The 20,616-nt window shown below is 48.5% G+C and overlaps 2 protein-coding genes across 3 annotated transcripts in view; one reads left to right on the forward strand and one right to left on the reverse strand.

Annotated features, from left to right (window-relative positions):
* Nucleotides 1–20,616, reverse strand: part of CHST11 (carbohydrate sulfotransferase 11) — a 271,589-nt gene that overhangs the window by 158,999 nt on the left and 91,974 nt on the right. The gene's annotated exons all lie outside the window — the stretch shown is intronic.
* On the forward strand, nucleotides 9,864–11,710 carry LOC133101283 (prostacyclin synthase-like). The gene is given in 4 exon segments (XM_061205949.1): nucleotides 9,864–9,925; nucleotides 10,186–10,313; nucleotides 10,316–11,142; nucleotides 11,144–11,710. Coding segments are annotated over 4 exon segments (1,584 nt in total).

Below are 20,616 nucleotides of genomic sequence, written 5' to 3' on the forward strand. Positions count from 1 at the left end.
GATGTTATTAAATTAAGAGAGGTTGTCCTGGATTAGAGTGGGTCCTAAATCCAATGACTGGTCCTTATAAGAAGAGAGGACACAGACAGACGCACACAGTGGTCCTTCTGTTATGGCAGCTCTAGGAAATGAATACACGTGGGTTCATGTCCTGTGTGACCCTGACAAGATAATCTCTTGGCCTCAGTTACCCCATCTGTGAAATGGGGATAATGATATGCCTACTTAGTAGGGATGTTTTGAGGACTAAATAAATTCATCCATGTCAAGTGTTTGGAACAGCACCTGGTCTGAGATAAGTCCTCAATAAGCTATAATTAGCTAACCATTCCTGACATCCAGTACCTTCTTTTTCTATCTCCCAAAAGAGCACCTCAAAATCCTCGTCTATTCCAACCCAAAATCTCACTGCTGTACACATGATATACACATATTAATCTGTGGACACTAGGTTATTTCACGAATGGGAGAGGAACTCTCGTCACAGTTGGTGACGTATGATGGAGGTCTAACCATTCTGCTCCAAATGAGCGTAAGGCAGGTTCAGGATGCTGAAGCAGGGGTGTTGAACAGACAGCGTGCACACCTTTTCTCCAGAAGCACAAGACAGCTAGAGATTGTCTCCCACGGTGAAAGACACAGTCACAGTAATAAAGAGCTGGAGCCTTCCAAGGCAGCCAGCCACCCATCTACGCAAACCCACATTTTCATTTCCATATGTCTAGATGAGTTAAAGATGGAAATTATCTTTTTAATTGTTCACTTGTATTATTTTCTTCTGACATGTTTCTGGCACAAGACGCTAGCAGAGAGAACACTGATTTTAAAAATATCCCCATATGCGCTACATCACTGGAACTGTGAAGATGTTTACTGCCTTCAACTCCAGCAATTTCCCTCTTGGGAAATTACACCAAGGGAACAATTCAACAGAGCTAACAGGTTTATGCACAAAGATGTTTACTATAATATTTCCCTTCTGATGGGAAAAAACTGTAAACACTCTAAGACGTCCAAGATCAGAGGAATAATTTCATAAATCATAGTTCACTTAGGTACATCATTAACAAATCACAGTATATTCACTACTCAAAAAAATGATACTGTTATTAAAAGCAATAATGTGAAGATATGGAAAAGAGGTTGAAGTGAAAGCAGGAGAATTCATAATATTATGAGGATCAGGATCTTGGCTAGGTAAAGGTACACACATATAAAAACGAAAACAATTGTCAGAGTGCCTCGTGCCTTTCTTCCATGCTGTATATCATTTTTCCCACTTAAAAATGATGGCTTCAATATAATACTAGATCCAGATCAGCTCTCAGTGTTAACGGTGCTACTGGAAAGCCAGAGACATTCTAAACAAAAAGCTGGAATTTTCCCAAAGAGGACACCAAAATTATCTGCAGCCACTGATGTGGACAGTCTTCCCCAATAGATCTTTGAAAAATGAGAGCACTTAATTTTTGCATGTCTCAGGGCCATAAGTTGCTGAAGTGTAATTTATGTTGCCACCACCAAGTAGTGGAGGGATGAGGCAGGTGCAGGAGAAGATCCAAAAATGAGTGAAGGGGAGGCTCAGGATGGGGGCAGAAAAGGCACATGTGGCCTTTGGGGGAAGCTAGGCTGTGCTTCAAATGTTATTCTTCTTGAAATATGGTCAGAGGGAAAAGACCACTGCAGCTGTATCCTATTACACACGCCCACACTTCCCATCTCCCTCCCTCCCTCCCTCTTAGGGAATCCAAGATGCAAGGCTGAACCTCACTCCACAGTCCCTCCGAAGACATGCAATGGGATGGGAATGAACCCAAGGAGGGGCAAGAAAGGACCTGAGCTACAGTAGCGATTTTCCCCAGGAAAATGTTTCCCATTTTGAGACTTTTTTTTTTTTCAAACAAAAAAAAAAAGCTTTCTGACAATATGGAGAGACAGAGTCCCATCTTTCTCCGAAAAGTAAGGAAGTCATGCACAAGATCCTTGCTGGCATGATAAGCAGGAAGGCATGCCCTCGGGGTGCAGCACACACGTCCAGGCTGCATTTAGATATTAAAATTCCTTCAAAGTCAGCCAGGCAGGCTCTATTTGTGCAGGCAAATTAAAAAGCTGTAAAACAATAATAAGGTGTTTGCAAATGATTCCAGCTACAAGGGGATGTGAGAGCCACTTGCTTGTCTATATGTATGAGACATGGCCAGGTGTGTTAGAAAGGGTTCTGGTTCAGGGCTTGTGGCCACCTACTATCCGGTGACCCAGGGAGAAGGGGGACAGAAACAAGCTGAACATATTTTGAGTTCCTATTATACACCATGCCGAATGCCAGGTACTTCAATAAACGTTATTTAACCTTCCCTTCCTCACTACCATCCTGAAACGTTAAGTGTTATCATTCCCATTTTACAGACGAGGAAGCAAGTGCAGAGAGGTATCTGCAAAGAGTCACACAGCCAGTAACTAACAGATTCTCTAGACTAATATAGCAGGTAAGTGTTTATTATCTGAATGTTATCAACAGAGATCTACCTGATGTAGGAGAGGGGGAGGAGCAGAGCAGACATGAAACACACCGAAAGCAGCATTTCACAACCCTGGGTCCAGCCCTTATTAAGAATAATAACGTGAAAACATGTCAGTGAGATTTAAGTTACTTACTAAAAGTAATGGAACGGAGTTAACATATCTGTCTGACACAGCTGGGTCAAAATGTTGACATCAAAGTGTTCAAACACCACGGACTTCATTGCCAGGGGGTAGAGCAAAGTGGCTAAAGATGTTAGTCCTAAGGGTGGTAGAATACCTCCTTCAATCTCAGCTCCTCCACTAGCCAGCTGAGTGATCTTCTGCAAGTTCTGTGTCCCAGTTTTCTCACCGATAAGATGGGAACAAGAGAACTTGCCTTTTAAGATTAAGAGGATTACGTGAGATGAAAGCACCAACATTGCCAACCATGATTCATGTCATTTTCATGTTTTTTAACTTCTCTGAAATCGAGGGGCATCTTACAATCACAGTCTTTTTCGACTGGATAAGATAGGATAGGATGATGATGATGGTGGTGACAATCCCTGACTCCCTCCACAGACCTGTGGGCCTCCCCTCATCCCTATCCCCATCCCCACGCCTCATCTTAAAGTCCAAACCCCTGGAAGGAATGTGTCCCCCCTGCCTTTCTCCCTCCCTCTCTCCTTCTCTCTCTCCCCTGACTGCAAACTTAATGCTTTCTTTTCCAAGCCAAGATAAATATCCTCAAGTCCAAATGACACAGTGCCGCAGCATCAAAATGCCCTGTACCCTCTGAGGGTGACCCCAAAGAGAAGGCTCGCTCAGGTGCAGGCAGGAAGCTCCAGGATAAGCAGCCCCGTGAGATAGCCCGGTACCCAAGCCATTCATCACAACGCCAAGGTCCCTGCACCAGTGGCCTGAATAACACTGGAAGCCACCACACCCTGTGAGTGTCAGGGCAGAGCGGGGTAGTGGGCTTTAGCAGAACCAAGAAAGACCCCCTTATTATAAGACCCAACCCTCCTCCAAATAACTGCCCGGACTTCACTGCCAGAGGGTAGAGCAAAGTGGCTAAAGATGTTAGCCCTAAGGGTGATAGAATTTTTGAGGCCAGAAATCCCAGACAGCGTCTCCAATGTTAAGCCACTAAATCAAATAACAACCAGCTTTCTAGACATTTGAAAAACCACAACATCAAAAGCAAACAAATAGGGGTAGAATTTTCTCAATTATCAAGCTTTTCTCCCATAAACTCTGACACAGTTATGCTTGACATATATATGACTAGATATATACATACATTGATATATAATACTAATATCTCAAAAATATTAATAGATCATGGTGATTTCCAGGAGATCCTCCATCTGACCAAGTCTGAGGTTATTCCTCCAGCAGAAGGTCAAGGAGGTCAGCATCCTGGGAGCAGGACCCAAGTCCATAAGAGTGAGGATGCAGGAAGCACCTGCTTCTAAGAGGTTCTGATGGGAGAAGTAAGCTCCTGGATGTCCAAGGTCACGGGTGAGTGACTTCACGGAGAGGGAAATCAGGACAGACGTGGGAGGGCCATAGAAACAGAAGCACTTTGGCCTTTCACTTCCTTCTGATCTCAATAAACATCAACACATGCTTTTCACGATGAGCATAACTGAGCTTCAGGGTATTTGGAAACAGGCAGCCCAATGTTGAACTTAAACTTAAGTAATTAAACTTTTTTGTAATTAAACTTTTTTGTTTTAACATCCTGACCTTTACTATGCTGGCTCGTGCATGTAGTCAAAGCTTTTGGCTTTAATGTACTGGAAACTTTAGTCAAATCGAGAAACCAATTTTTAGTTTCAATTTTCTTTTATACTCTTGCTTAAGCCTAGACTCTTCCTTCTTGTTAACAGAAATCCCCAAAGATATTTTATCCCCAAAATCTATAATGTATGGGGGAAAAGTCACAAATGATTTCTGGCTTCAATCCCTTAATGAAATAACTGAAGGGCCGTGACAGCAAAAAGCAAATGGTTTTATTCAAAGTTCAAGCCTTTTCTTCAAATGTCTATCGGAAATAAAAGGGACTGGGCTTCCCTGGTGGCGCAGTGGTTAAGAATCCGCCTGCCAATGCAGGGGACACGGGTTCAAGCCCTGGTCCGGGAAGATCCCACATGCTACGGAGCAGCTAAGCCCGTGCGCCACAACTACTGAGTCTGCACTGTAGAGTCCGCAAACCACAACTACTGAGCCCGCGTGCTACAACTACTGAAGCCCACGCACCCTAAAGCCCATACTCCACAACAAGCCAAGCCACTGCAATGAGAAGCCCGCGCACCGCAACGAAGAGTAGCCCCTGCTCGATGCAACTAGAGAAAGCCCGCGCACAGCAATGAAGACCCAACGCAGCCATAAATAAATAAATAAATAAAATTTTTAAAAAAGAAGAAATAAAAGGGACTGATTACTTAGGGTTGACCTTATGTGACCATTATCTGTGGTCTTCAATTACAAATAACCATTTGTAAATAACCATTCCATGTGCCTCTCAATTATCACTGCCGGTGATAACTGAGGGTGTGGTGACCCAAGCCATTCAGAAGCAGTAGGTGATCCAAAACGTCGCTTCTGGTCAGCTGGGACCGCTAAGCAGGCTCCTTGAACATTTAGATTTTATCTCCAGTTACATTTGGCCTCAAAAGTTACTCAAATGACCTTGCGTCTTGTGAGCACGACAGCAGAATCGGGGCTGGGTGGGCAGGGATGCAGCCCACGGGATTCACCAACACACTGGCAATCGGAAGTTACCTGTGTTGGAATGGACGTATTCTCTTGAAACTCCATTGGAGATGAAAGAGTAAAATAGCCCATTCCTGACACGGGATGAATAACAATGAATACCTGTTTAGCTGTCTGCCTATTCCACTGGGCCTTCCACACACATCCTCACTGCCTCTTGTTTTAAAAAGGAGAAATCCCCGATCAGAGAGCTTCAGTGATGCACCCACGGTCCCAAGATGAATCATGGCATCTCCATTCTATCAACGAGGAAATGAAGGCTCGGGGACGTAAGTGACTTGCTCAGGGGCACAGAGCTCAGGGGTGGAACAGAGACTCAAACCCAGGTAATACAGGCCCAGGTTCAGTCTTATCCCTCTGCACAAAAGGTGCCTCCTTTATGGAAGTTTGTTTTAAAAAGGCGGGGGAGGGGTTGTGCATGGAAAGAGATATTCTTTGAGCATCCACACACTGTCCTGGGACCACAGAGGTGAAAGAGAATAGATCAGCCCTCACTGAGCTTCAAGGCTCAATAGTGCCCTTTGTTGTTCTTCTAGCAACTTTCTCTGATTCTTTAAGGCTAACAAGAAAACAGAAGCATGTAATAAAGCTCCTTAAGAGATACCGGGGCACCAACTCATGGCTTCTTCCTTATGTCAGAGACCATGTTAAATTCCTTTTTGTACCTCCTACTTTGAGTGGGGTCAGTACAAAATAAGTCCCCCATAAACACAATATTTAGTCAATCAATTAATCTGATTTTGCAGCTGAGACGACTGTACATCACAAGAGCCCAGAACCTTCCTAGAAGTTTTTACTGGGGAATGTGAGGGGTCTGGCTCTCGAACGATGGTCGGTATCCAAACAACAGAGCCAGCTTTCCACGTCTCCTCGAGAACCCCTATCACAGAGGGCTCTGCTGAGTTCTTTGTGTAGCTTATATCTGAATCATTTCCCAGACTGAAAGGACAGTGACTAAATAACATCAGATGGGACTTCAGAATTCTGGGAAAGGATAAGCCACGCCAGAAAGCTGATGACTCAATATTCCACTTTTCAAACCAGCTGTGCTGCCATCCTGGAAAGAGAGCCACGGTACCCAGGGCTCTCATCAGAACAGAGGCAGGGGGTTCCAAAACGTAATCAGGAAGATAAAGATCTTAGGAAAGAAACTGAAGCGTCTGCCCAGGAGCAAAGATTGATTCTACCCTAGTACAGGAAAAGGCAAATGGAGAAGGCACATGATCTATAAATGATTTTGGAAAGACTTCTCAATTCAGGAAAACTTATCTTCAGGTTTTTTTTTTTTTTTTTTTTTTTTTAATATTGCAAGCCAACTGGTCAATGGAAGCCAGAGTTCAAGGACTAGAAAGGTCTGATGCAGTGGAAAGTCAGTGGGCTGGGGACCAGGAGGCCCGTGTTGGGCTGGGTTCCTCACTAGCAGGGTGACCTTGGGTAAGCACCCACCCCCTTTTCTGGGTCTCAATTTCCTCATCTTTAAATCAGGGGGGTTACTCTATAGAAGATCCCTTCCAGCTGCAAAATTCAATCCTTCTGCAACTCAGTCCACGTGCTGATCCAACGCCCTCCCCTCCGCTGCTGTGGGGCTCACCAAATTCCACTGGCACCGTGCTCCACCACCGAACAGGCCAGCTTTTGTAGGCCTCCTCAGAGTGGTAACCACAGAAATGAACCCAAATGCACCAAAAAATGTAAATGGGTCGTGAGCGCTCTCATACGTATCAAGTCAGCAGTGTGAAATTTATAACAAGATGGTCTACAGATCTTTTGTTGACACACGGTAAAAAAAAAAAAAAAAAAAAAAAAAAAAAATCTCCTCTTAAATATAAAAAGGCCCATTTGTTTGGTTCTCAACTCAATCAGTCTTGAGTCGGCAGCATTTGAAACCCTAGTCCCAGTCGTGACCGTGGGTTGCCTCTTAGCGACACACACATAGGAGGGAAACTTGGATTCTTTACAGAGATAGCCTCTATTCTGCTGGGGAACTGCGGGAGGCAGGGGAAGTTGCCTTTGGCATCGACCAGCCCTTGGCATTGACCAGACAATGAACTCATCATCCTGCCTGGCCCAGAAATAGAAATTGAACGTTAAACATAGCTCACCAGCATCTCCTCCACCAGCATCTCAGACGGAGGTTAAGTGGCTCACAAGAAAGTCTGAAGCGGGGATGCTTACTTAATGCTTAAGAATTTACCCCATCACCCCAATAACCCCCGCTGCTCCACTGTCATCTGAAAGAAATTACTAAGCACCTAATGTGTACACAGCCCTTCCCTCCTAGACTGTTCCAGAAGGAGCCCTCTGGATTGGGCTGCATGCCTAACAATGTGAATGTACTTCATGCCACTGAACTGTACACCTAAAGATGGTTAAAATGGTCACTTTTCTGATACGTATATTTTACCACAATTTTTTTTAAAGATACCAAAAAAAAAAAAAAAAAAAGACTTAGACTGCAGCCCCCAGACACACCTAATCATACTGATGCAAAATAGAAACACTCAGCCAGCGAGCTATTTCCAGCCTGTCCCCAAAATGTCTGGGGCCGATGATAATAGCCTCTCGCCTGGCCAAAGTAACCACGAAATTTGTTTAAGCGTCATGCCTAGAGCCTTAGAGTAAATCCACAGCCATTTCCACCCTTCCCAGAGGGCTCAGTACTGAGACCTAGACTAGTGGTTCTCCAACCTGAATGCCCCTCAGGACTGCCTGGGGGGAGGTCAATGCAGATTCCAGGGTCCCATGACCAAGATCCTGATTCAACAGGCCTCTCTCAAAGCCCAGGAATGTGCCCTTTTAAAAATGTCCCAGGTGATTCGGAGGAACCTGGGGTGTATTAAAGGGTTGAGCGGCGGGGTAGGTGGACCAGATGCCAAAGGGGTGTGGCCACGGGGACTGCTCCCCAGTGCAGGCTGCCAGGGGCTCTTTCCCAACTTCAAGGAGGCCCTTGGCTTTGAATCCTTGAATAAGTCTGGGCAAAGTAGAGTGTGCGGTTCCACCACCTTCCCCACGGCTAGTGGACCTTCCGCCAGAACCAGAACACCCAGATTCCAGGCCCGACCCTCTTCCACACCCTTTTCATGACCATGCCTCAGTCTTCTCCCTCTGTAAAATGGGCCTGATAGTACCTGCCCTGGCTGACTCCTCGGGCTGTTGCATCAGGGCTTCCAGGCCCTGTTCTCCCAACTGTGTGGCCTTGGGCTCTTTACATTTCACCTCTCTAGACCTCAGCTTCCATATCATTCAAACGGGAATAAAAAGAGTACTAAGCTCACAGAGCTCTCATGAGGACTAAAGGGACTAATGCAAGAAAAGCTCTCAACCCACTGGAACACAGACAAGGAGCACTTAAGAAATATTAACTATTATTGTATTTATTAATACGCTGCACGTGGGGGTGCTTGGTAGGGAACAAATCTAAGAGATGACCGTTTTCACACTTTTATTATTTAAGAAAAGACCAGAACTTGTGCGTGCCATCCACCCAGTGATTACAAATCACGGCCCTTTGGCTTAGAGGTGACAAGCATGACTTTGAGAAGCCAACCCTTTTATTTCAAAAGTGAGTTTCTCCACTCTCTATCGGAAAGGCCTCCAACCCTGCTGCTCCCAGAGCGGCCTCCCTCAGAAGGGAGCCACGTGGGGACTCCATGCCTCAGGCAGACAGTCTGCAGACTGCATCCTACCTCACCCACTGATGTCACCTTCCAGCCCCATGGAACCACTCAGAGATCTCAGAACACACCCAGGAATTTCTGTTCCTTCCTACGGTCAAGCTGTTCCTGCTTCCAGAACTTTCTATGCTTCAGCCAAGACCCTCTTCACCCAGATTGTCACTTGGGCTGCAGCTCAGTTGCCCCGCCTGAGGGAGGCCTTCTCCAGCATCCCTTTCATCCCATTATCCTGTATGTCTTCCTCAGAGCACTGACCCACCGACCTGAAGGGACCTCACCACAGTCCCCTCCCTCCTGAACGTCAAGCTCTAAGAGACCCCCTGCCCTGCTCACTGCAACAACAGTGCCTGGCACACTGGAAAATACTTGATGCCTGAATCGTACATCTCAGCCAGGGTGAACATGGAACCCAGGTACCCTGAGACGGTCCCATTCATGCCTGTGGGCCTGGAGCCAAGTTTAAAAGCTCTTCCTTTCATTCTAACAAGTGGCTGGTTTGATGGTGAACCTTGCACTGCTCTAATGAGAGGTGACACGGCCCAGGGGCTAGGAGCCTGGAAGTTCTAGAATCAGACCAACTTTGGTATCAGTCCCAAGCTGCCACTTCCTACCGTGTTGTCCTCGGCAAGTCATGACTGTCTGATAAAACCATCCTCGGAGTATTTCAGAGAGACTGAAAGACAGCACGTATGTAGGCACTCGATACATGGCACGTGGTAGATACTCAATAAATGTTATTATGAATAATAAAAATAATAGCATTTTTTCTCCTCTGAAGACAGAGGATCGAGTCCACCACCTACCAGTCATGTGACCTTGGCCAATTTACCTACTATCCCTGCCATTTCTCATCTCTAAAATGAGAAGACAGCGCTCCGCAGCCGCAGCCTGGTCGCCGGCCCTGCCATGTCCCGGGCCGTGGTCTTCGGTCTTCTGGCCGCGCTGCTGCTGACCCACCGGCGCACGCGGTGAGGAAGCAGGCGTAGGGAAGCAAAGTCACACGGCCAGCGAGAAGCATGGCTGGGATTTGAAGCCAGGAGGTGTGGTGCTAAAGTCAGGCTCATAACCATCCTGCCCTCCTGCCTCTTGTGCAAAAATCGCCGCTCCCGTGTCCTGTCTGTGGGCTCAGACCTGGGCTGGGAGAGGGCTGGTGCACACTGGGCTCCTCCAACCCTGGGCTGCGTCAGCCTTTAAACGGAGCCTTCGGGAGAAGCTGGCTCACAGAGAGGCGACCTGGCGAGCCTCCGCCGGACCTGGGCAGTATCCCCTGGTTGGGCTATGCTTTGGAGTTTGGAAAAGATGCCGCCAGCTTCCTCACTAGGATGAAGGAGCAGCACGGTGATATCTTTACTGTGCTAGTGGGGGGAGGTATGTCACTGTCCTCCTGGACCCACACTCCTATGACATGGTGGTGTGGGAGCCTCGCACCAGGCTGGACTTCCACGCCTGTGCCGTCTTCCTCATGGAGAGGATTTTCGACGTGCAGCTTCCACATTACAGCCCCAGCGATGAAAAGCCCAAGATGAAACCGACTCTCCTCCACAAAGAACTCCAGGCGCGCACGGAAGCCGTGTATACCAACCTCCACACGGTCCTGCTGGGTGACACCAGGGAAGCAGGCAGTGGCTGGCATGAGACGGGACTCCTCGAACTCTCCTACAGCCGCCCACTCAGAGCCGGCTGCCTGACTCTGCACGGTGTCGAGGCAGCGCCCCACACCCGGGAGAGCCAGGCCCAGGACCGCATCCACTCAGCCGACGGCTTCCACGCCTTCCGCCAGCTCGACCTGCTGTTCCCCAAACTGGCACATGGCTCCCTGTCACTGGGGGATAAGGACCAGGTGTGCAGGGTCAAAGGTCGCCTGGGGAAGCTGCTGTCCCCAGCCAGGCCGGCCACTCGGGCCCACCGGAGCAAATGGCTGGAGAGTTACCTGCTGCACCTGGAGGAGACGGGTGTGTCAGAGGAGATGCAGGCGCGGGCTCCGGTGCTGCAGCTCTGGGCCACGCAGGGGAACGTGGGTCCTGCTGCCTTCCGGCTCCCACTCTTCCTCCTCAAGAACCCCGAGGCCCTGGCTGCTGTCCGTGGAGAGCTGGAGCCTCTTCTCCTGCGAGCAGAGCAGCCCATTTCGCAGATGACCGCCCTCCCACAGAAGGTTTTGGACAGCGTGCCTGTGCTGGACAGCATGCCTGTGCTGGACAGACAGCCTCAGGCTCACCACTGCACCCTCCATCACCTGCGAGGTCGTGGTGGACCTGGCCTTGCCCGTGGCAGAGGGGCGGGAATTCACCCTGCGATGTGGCGACCGCCTCCCCCTCTTCCCCTTCCTGAGTCCCCAGAAGGACCCGGAGATCTACACAGACCCAGAGGTATTTAAATACGACCGATTCCTGAACCCTGATGGATCAGAGAAGAAAGACTTTTGCAAGGATGGGAGGCGACTGAAGAACTACAGCATGCCGTGGGGAACAGGGCACAACCAGTGCCTGGGGAGGGGTTACGCCATCAGCAGCACCAAACAACTCGTGCTCCTTGTGCTGGCGCACTGTGACCTGGAGCTGATCAGCCCGGACGTGGAGATGCCCGAGTCTGACCTCAGCAGGTACGGCTTCGGGCTGATGCAGCCGGAACGTGACGTGCCTGTCCGTTACCGCATCCGGCCTTGGGCTCCGGGGCAGATAGGACTCCACGCACCCAGCCTGCCCCTAGTCGCCCAACGTTCTGTGCCTGCGTTCGGCCTGGGTACAGAGCTTTGAACACCCAACGGTGCCAAGCATTATCCCTTCCCTACTGTTCTTCCTAGAAGCCTGTGTCTGGGGGAGAGGAAAGAAGGGGAGTGAAGGAAAGACACCAAAAGCTCTGCGGATTGTCTGCTGCAAAGGTTAAGTTCCAAAATGAGGCTCTTTCCGTCCCCAGCTCCTCTTGTTCCTTTCACCTTCATGATATCCACTCAAGCTCGGGCAGACGGGGCACAACTCGGAGACCCCACTGCTCGCCCCCAACCCCCATGGGCTGCCGTCCAAGGCCCTGACAATGGTGTGGTCCAGACCCTAACCAGTCAAAGCAGATGCTGGCCACAAAAAGGCCATTTGGGGCCTAGCAGTGCGTCTGTTCAAATAAATTCTGTCCCCAAATTTTTATTAAACTACCTAAAGCCAAAAAAACAAAAATAAAAATAAAAAATAAAATAAAATGAGAAGACTTCCTAAGCTCACAAGGTTGTTGTGAGGATCAGATGAGATCATCTGGGTAAAGCACGGTGCCTGGTACATCCTGAGCACTCAATAAACTGCAGCAATTAGTAACACCCATATTGTTGCCTTTCCTCCTAAAAGCATGAGCTCCTTGAGGGCAGGAGCCCTGTGTACTCACTTCTCTATCCCTAACACTAAATGCCTGGCACATTTTTCTAGAAGGAAGGAAATGAGTGGGATTTTTTTTGAGGTCATCCCACGCCCATCACCCTCCAGCTTGATTCCTGGTGTGAGAGAGGGGGTAGATGGGACACAGAGAAGGCGCGGAGCTTGGGTTGGTTGCATAGCGCCGCAAAGGTAGAAAGAGAATTTGCTGGAAGTGTGGAGGATCACAGATGGTAAAGCCCCCAGCTGCTCACACACCTACTAGTGGGAGGGGGAGGCTGGTTAAATGTTACAAATGAGTCAACTTTCTCTTAGACAATAAGATCAACAAGGAAGACAGTGAGGGGGAGAGGAACAAACAGGGTGAGAAGGAGAGAAACAGGCACCTGGGCCCCGCTCTTGTGAAACTTAACCCTTTGGGAGGAAGGGGTGGGGTGGGGTGGAAAGCAGTCGAGTGGGGGGACGACGGCAGGGGAGCCACCGATTTAATTTAGATCCTCCCCAATGGGCTGCATCACAGCCTGGCTCGCATGCTCATTTCATGCTCCTCTGACACAGATGGGAAGATCAAACCCAGGACATGTCGGTTTTGTAGGTTATCAGATATGTCAAAACTGTTAACCGTTTCTGAATTTAGCAATTTGGCAGAATGTGGAGCGGAGCTGCTCGGATGGCCAAGCGCGCTGACTGCGAAGAGTTTCTTTTGCAATCTTGTCCTCTTCTGCCAACTGTAAACTAAGATTATGAAGCAGAATCAACATGGCTACATGGAGTGTCAGCCTTCAAGAGGGAAAGCCAGGTGTTGGGGGCTCCCAGCACCGCATGGGCAATGGCACCACCCCAATACTACCTGCACCACCATCACTGACAATGCTGTAATTTATCCCCCAATGATCCACGAGTGGGAGAATAGATGGATAAGGTATAGCCTGGGTACCCTGGAGGCACCCAAAAAATGTGGTCGCTAAATACCTAGCCTGGAATCTCCCCACTTCATTATCTTCTAATCCCACACATAACACTTCAATTTTCAATCAATCCAGCATGTGCACGGTGCTCCCAAGTGCCTATGATGTGCTCAGCTACGGGGCAACAAGTTAGGAAGACTACAAAATGGAATCAGACATCCTCTGAGTTCTTCTCTAAATTTTAAAAGCAACTGCTCATAACAGAATATTGAGAACATAAGGGAGACTGGTTTTTAAGTAAACCGCCCACAAATCCTAATGATTGTTCCTTTAAGTAAATTTGACAGGTTGTATTTGTCATGTGCTTTTTTTCTTCTTCTTTCATTCAGAGTATAAAACATTCTGTAAAATGAGGGGTCTCATAGACTGAGCTGTAGTAACTAATATGGCAACTCCCGGAGGGTTTTCTATCCCTCTCTATCCCTAGAATTTCTTCCCCCATAATCACCAAGTCAAGAAGTTTGCCTTATTTTGTTTTATAAACTAGTAGTTTTACTTATGTGTGTAGAATATGGAATCAGACTACTGGGTTCCAATTCGGGCTCTGTCACATCCTGGCTCTATGACCTTGGACTGGTTACTGAATCTCCACCTGCCTCAATTTTCTCATCTCTAAAATGGGAATAATAGTAATACTTCTCAGGACTGTTGTGGGGATTAATGATCTATTATAAGAACACTTAAAAGAGTGCCTAGCACAGTTTTAAGTACTTACTTTATTAAGTACTTAATAAATGTAGCTATATACATAAGGCAGCACTGCCTTTAAAAGTAGGTCATTAGCTTTTTAAAATCTCCTAGGGTGGGTTTCAACTTTTATAAGTAGAAAGGCAGTATAGAATACTGGTTAAGAACACAAACTATAAAACCACACTGCCTGGGATTGAATCCCAGTTCTGCTTTTACTTGCTGTGTGATCTTGGCTGTTACTTAACCTCTCTGAGATTTAGTTTCTGTAAAATGGAACTAATATTGCCTTCACGCTTAAGTGAATACAAACACATAGTAAGTAATAACAAAGCATGACAGTGTGCGGCTGTCACTGTATTTCTAGGGGAGGTCCCATCAGCAACAAAGAGTCACATTCGTAAAACGTCAAGATGACATTCAAAGTCCCAGGAAGCAACTAGGTAACCAGCCATTAGCCACTCTCACCCCATCTTAGCTCTGTTCAAAGTTGCTAATGTACAGATCATTAGTGAAGGCGTAGCAAGCAGAATTCAATTAAAATTGGCCCAGCTTGCTGCTCCAGGTCCTTCCATCCCCATCCTGCAGCAGGACTGAGAGCTAAGGGGGACAGACAGCAGGGCTGATGCACAAACAGTGGGAGGGGCCCACTGGCGCGGTACCTTTGGCTGTTGCATGGCAACGGGAGCTGCCAAGACAGAAGAGCATCAGTAAACTGCAATGAGAGAGGAGAGCCTGGCTCTTGCATGCAGTCAGCATCAAAGCATCCATGAGGCTGGAAAGCAAGGAGACCCCAGCCCTAAATAGCAGCCCTGGTGATAGGGCCCAGCCCAAGCCTGTGAATCCTGGGTGGAAAGGAACAGACACATTGGTACTTCCCTATAGTGACCTGCCCTGGAGAGCCACAAATGCATGGACCAGCTTAGCCTCTAAACCTTCCATACAGCTCAAGGTGGGCCTGGAACCGCTCTCCATACCTCAGGAAGGGAGGCAGATCCGCAAGAGAGCTCGTGCCCAACTGGAGCTTGGGAATGTCTCACTGAGGACAGAACAACAGAACATAAGACAGTGTATCGCAGCAGGAATGTAACTAGAGGTGCTGTGGGCTGTCAGGAGAGGGAAAGTTTCCCGGAGAAGGAAGCTGGATCTTAAGAGACACAAGGAAATGGAAGAGGAGGCAGGGAAAGAAGGGCAGTGACACAAGTCCCATGCACCCAAGGAACACCTTTCTACCCAAAGAGAAACTCACCATTTAAAACAAACCTTTCTCTGTCTTCTAAAAAAGGATTGAATTTTCTGCCAGATCTGATTGAAGCTCAAAGGTATTTTGTAACTGCACTTCCCTGCCTATCTAAAGATGTCCCGACTTGTCAGTCACCCTCAACCTCAGATGCATTTTGCCTGTTCCATAAAATGTGGTCCGTCTGACCCACGAGGCTCAATTTCCTAAAGATTCTTGCAGCTTTAATGTGGCTGACTGAAGTGGCTATGATATTTTATCGGAGTGACGGTACATTTTATTCTTTAGAGACGTCAGCAAATTTTGCCTCTGGTGAATCGGTCCTGATGCAGAACCTCAGATTCAAAGAACTAGGGGGAGAAGTTTTATGTATATATTATTATACACACACACACACACACACACGTGTGTTTATACATTATGAAAGCTGCTTATATAAACTTTATACGCATGTAAACTTTATGTGTGTATGAACATTTGTGTGTGTGTGTATGTTATAGCCCACCTAACAAGAAGGTCTGCCTTGAGCTGGATATGTAAGGCTCCGGGTCTCAATTTCTATAACTGCAAAGGCATAGGGTTTCTCAGTCTTGGACACTGTGGGGCGAAGATCCCAAGGCTCCATTCTAGTTCAGTGTGGAGAAAAGTGCTAGGATCTACTGGTGATGTCTGCTGTGGTCACACTAAGGAGAGATGGGAGGTGTGTTTGCTGGTACCTGGATCAGCTCAAAGGACCCTCCTGATAGATGATTTTCAGGATCTTAGAACTGAGTCCCACACAGAGGGTTCTTTGAGAATCTCTAAAGGCCTATTAGTTCAAACACTCTGAGCACTGAGTTACAAAGGCCACACTCATGGGCTCAAAGCCGTCCCCTTGCTGCAAATGGAGAAAAAAATGCTGTTTGTGTTGGGAAGATCCCTACCAAACCCACTCCTACAAGCTCCCTGTGAGCACAGGCCCCCAAGGTGCGGTCACAAGTTTCTCCTCCACTGGGACCCGGTGGGACAGGGGAATGGTTTCCCAGCATTTCTGCACAGCTGTTGAGTCACAATAATAACTTCTGTGAGGGTCTAAAATGATTTCCATTATGAGCAGCTTTCACTTTATAGAAAGACCCCCACTCCCCTCAATGCAACTAAGGAAAAAGAGAACGGCGACACAAGTGACAATAATGATGTCTATGGATTTTGAGACAGACCTTGGGAGAGGCAACGGAGAAAGAATAATTTACGGGGACCCTGAAGCCTCATGACCTGTCTGTGCGGGACATTCTAGATTCCCATACAGCAGTGACACCGAGGCCCAGAGTTGTGATGTTTAACTCCATGGGACGGGCACACAGCCAGCGAATGGCTTCCAAGCCCTGTCCTTTCCATGCTGTAGTAACACAGACTAGACACCTCTAGGGGCTGCACTGGGGCAGGGCCGGAGGATCTGGAATGTTGACAGGCCCTAGGGAGTGTAGACAAAGAGGATGCACAAGGAAAGGAGAAGGTGGTTTCCACATGGCCCATCCCATGGCTCAGAGAAACTCAGTAAACATAGTCTTGGTGTCTCCATCCCAACTTCTCAGCCTCCGTTTCTGTTTCCCGCCAGCTCGCCCGGCTGAGAGAGATGCGACCGCTGCTGAAGAAAGAACACTATGCTCTGCTCCTTTATCTCTGAAAAGATCTGGAGACCAGCCCAATCTCAAGGGACCGCTGACAAGTACAAGAAATCACCAAGTGCAGAATGCCCTCGTTAGTCAGGCTTCTAACCGCCGGTGGGTGATGTCAGGACCACGCGGTTCCTCCCCTGGGCCCTGGCATCCTCACGCGTTCACATCTCCCCACCCCTGCCACGCTGCCTGCAGACTCCTAGAATACCGAATATCAGTCCAATACAGAAAGCAAGTTACTAATGTCCTAAAAAATATGGGGGCTGCGCAAGGTGGTCTCTGGAGTCTCTTCCAGGATGGCAGCTCAGAGACAGCTGTAGCTGGTTCTGACTTTTATCACCATGTGCAGCCAGGAACCTTCAAGTCCCACCATCAGAGGCCCCTGGAGGTAAAAGGCAAATGTCTCATTGGGGGAAAAATAGTACATTGGCAAATGATCATTGAGTCTCATCTTGGACAGACTTGGGGAGAAAAAGAGATATGATGGGGAGTGAATGTGGAAAGGAAACTAGGCTCTGAAAGCCTTGAGCAGTCAGGGACGACCGGAACAACGTCATAAAAATAGCAGTTATGTTTTCTGCACACCTGCTACACACTGGGCACAGCGACTCAGACTCCTATCATAAGCACTGTCTCATTTAATCCTCTGTTATCCCTGCTTTATAGATGAGAAACTGAGACACCAGGAGATTCAGTGACTTGCCCAAAGCAACACGCTGTTCACCCGTTCCTTCAACATCTATATATTTCACATGTGGCTCCAGGCACTGCACCAGATCGGGAGCCACAGAGTGGCTGGGCTGGGATCCAAGCCTAAGCATCCGGATGCTAGATTTAATACCCAAGATAGATCAATCCTCAAAGGGGAACGCTGTGATGCTGAAACATGCAGACACACGCAGGAGGCCCACCGGGGGGAACCCAGGCCCCAGCCCACTTTGGCGTGTGCCGCCCGTTGGAGCTGCAGGGAGGAGGGTAGGCTGGAGGGAGCCTGAGTCCTGCGGGACAGAGCTTCTGGAAGGCAGAGACTCCTTCCTCTGAGTCTGCCTTGTCCTTGATGCCACCTCAGTGTCTCCCCGTAGTAGGATCTCAAATAACTGTTCTTGAGAACATATGGCACCCAAGGGGCCACCCCACAAAGCCGTTTCTACCAATGGATTCTATTCTGTGTAGACAACATGGAAGACTGCCAGGAAACCCCCAGAGTCATCCTCTGCGTCAACAGACTTCCTGGAAATGAAGCCAACCTTGACCTTGAAGAGCCTGCATGATCTAGCCCTTGCCTAGCTCTCCCACTCCACTCCAGCCACCATTCCCCTAACCTGCCAAGCTCATCCCCACCTCTGGGCCTTCATCCTTGGTGTTCCCTCTGCCACCAACACTCTTCCCTTAGAATTTCACCTGGCTCACCCCTTCACATCCCTTAAGTGCCTACCCAAAAGTCACCTCTTCAGAGAGGCCTTCCTCAACCACCCTTTCCAAAATAGCTTTCCCACTCTCTGTTCCCTAACCCTGCTTGAATGGCGTTCCTCATCACCCCAAATCATGTCATTTATCACACGTGTTCATTCATGGATAGTCTGTCTTGCCCACAGGAATGGAGGCTCCGTGAGAGCAGGCTTTGTCTATTTGGTTCACTGCTCTTATCTCTAGAGCCTGGAAGGGAGTCTGGCACATAGCAGGTGCTCAGTAAGTATTTGCAAAATGACTTGGATACATTAATCTGTATCCACCAACATTTATTGTATACTTACTACATGAGGTTCTGAGCATACAGAGATTTAAAAACAAGCAAGGCAATGTTCCTATCCCTGCGTTCACAGCTGAGAGAGGGAGATGCTAGAGGGAGGTGTCCCAGTTGAGCAGTGCTAGAGGAAAGGGTGCCAACGGTGTTCTGGGAGCACCGCCCCACCCCACTGCGTGACACTGAGGAACTACAAGCCCTGACTCCCAGTGTGGGGGCCCACACCTGTGTGACATAAGCTCTGCCCTCAGATGCATAGCTTCTTCCGCTTACAGGAGACAAGGGTTCTGCACTGACCCCAGACGGAAAATCGAACCACAGCGTTTCTTTATGCCGTGTAGGTGAGGATTCTGCTTCAAAAGTAGTCACCTACACAGAAGCTTAAAACCATTTTTAAAATTTTTCCATTTTTAAACTGACATGACTAGTTTCTATTTTTTAAACTGAGATATAACATTAGTTTCAGGTGTACAGCATAAGGATTCAATATTTTTCTATGTTGCAAAATGATCACCACAATAAGTCAACATCCGTCCCCACACACAGTCACAGATATTTTTTCTTGTGATGAGAACTTTGAAAATCTACTCTCAGCAACTGTCAAATATGCAATACAGTACTGTCAACTACAGTCGCCATGCTATTCACAACATCCCCATGACTTACTTGTTTTTTAATTAGAAGCCTGTAGCTTTGGAGCCCCTTCACTCATTTCACCTACCCCCCACCCCCGCCTCTGACAACCAGTTAAAACCATTTCTGGGGACTTCCCTGGCAGTCCAGTGGTTAAGACTCCGAGCTCCCAATGCAGGGGGCCCGGGGTCGATCCCTGGTCAGGGAACTAGATCCCCCATGCATGCCGCAACTAAGACCCAGAGCAGCCAAAACAAAACAAAAACTAGATAACGTCAATTAAATTTTAATTAAAAAAAAAATTTCTGAAAAGTCTCTAAGGTCTCTACTCGAGGTGCTCCCGATGCCTGAGGGCTTGGGATGAAGAGTTTCTGTCTGAAGGGAGAGAAGGAGGACGGCACAACAGTTAATTTTACACCCGTGGGGAGGGGAGTTGAGGAACGGGGGGACAAGCATGACAGCCCCCAGTTTGCAGGTGAAGGGACCGGGGGCTCAGTTTCCAGAAGTCTCATTTGTCTCCAATCACAAACAAACGCAAAGGCTTCAAGGGCCCGGGAAGCCCCTCTGCTGTCGGGCCCACCGGCTGGGCCGGCGGCGCTTCTTCCTTTTATTTACGGAGGCCGCTGACAAAGGTGAAAGGCAGAGGGAGGCGCTCTGTGAAAGCAGAGACTGAAATATTGATGAGGGACAGTAATTGGACAGGAGGACAGGCCCTGCCGCTGCCGGGGAAAGGTTCTCCGGGCTCATCAAAGCACTCAGCTCAGCTCTGGGCCTCAGTGTCAGCCGTCCCCACCCCTGAAACGCCCTCCACATCCTCCCCCAAGTCAAGACCCCCTCCCCCACGAAGCCTCCTCTGATTGCCGCAGCCTGCACTGGTTCAGAATCACAGAAACCTCGGAATGTGAGAGCCGGAAGGCACCTTTCAGATGAACCAGGCCAGGTCCCACATTCTCTGGGAGCTGAATCCGAGGCCCACGAGGCGGAGTGGCCAGGCTTCCGTGCCTCTCCTGCGTGCTTTTCCTCCCGTCATGCTCTCTGCTCCTTCTAGGGCAAGTCCACCCTCCTCGACTGACTCCTTCAAATCACTCGACAGACACTCCCTCCTCTCCTGCCCTTTGCCTTCAAGATCGAGCCCTGCCCACTTGGCCACCTCAATTCCCAGTCACCCCCCACCCCTCCTCTCTCACCCTTCCATCCACGCCTGGGTTCAGGCCCTGCTCGTCTCTCCCCGAGGAGTTTTACAGAAGACTCGTGATGGCCCCCAGATCACACCCTTCTTGTCCTCGTCCCATGCATCCTCCTCCCAGCGCTCACCACGCCCACCTGACCATCCACACCCACACTCCATGCCCCCCACCCTGCCCAGTGCCTAG

The sequence above is a fragment of the Eubalaena glacialis genome, chromosome 11 (genome assembly GCF_028564815.1).
Source record: "Eubalaena glacialis isolate mEubGla1 chromosome 11, mEubGla1.1.hap2.+ XY, whole genome shotgun sequence".
Lineage (NCBI taxonomy): Eukaryota > Metazoa > Chordata > Mammalia > Artiodactyla > Balaenidae > Eubalaena > Eubalaena glacialis.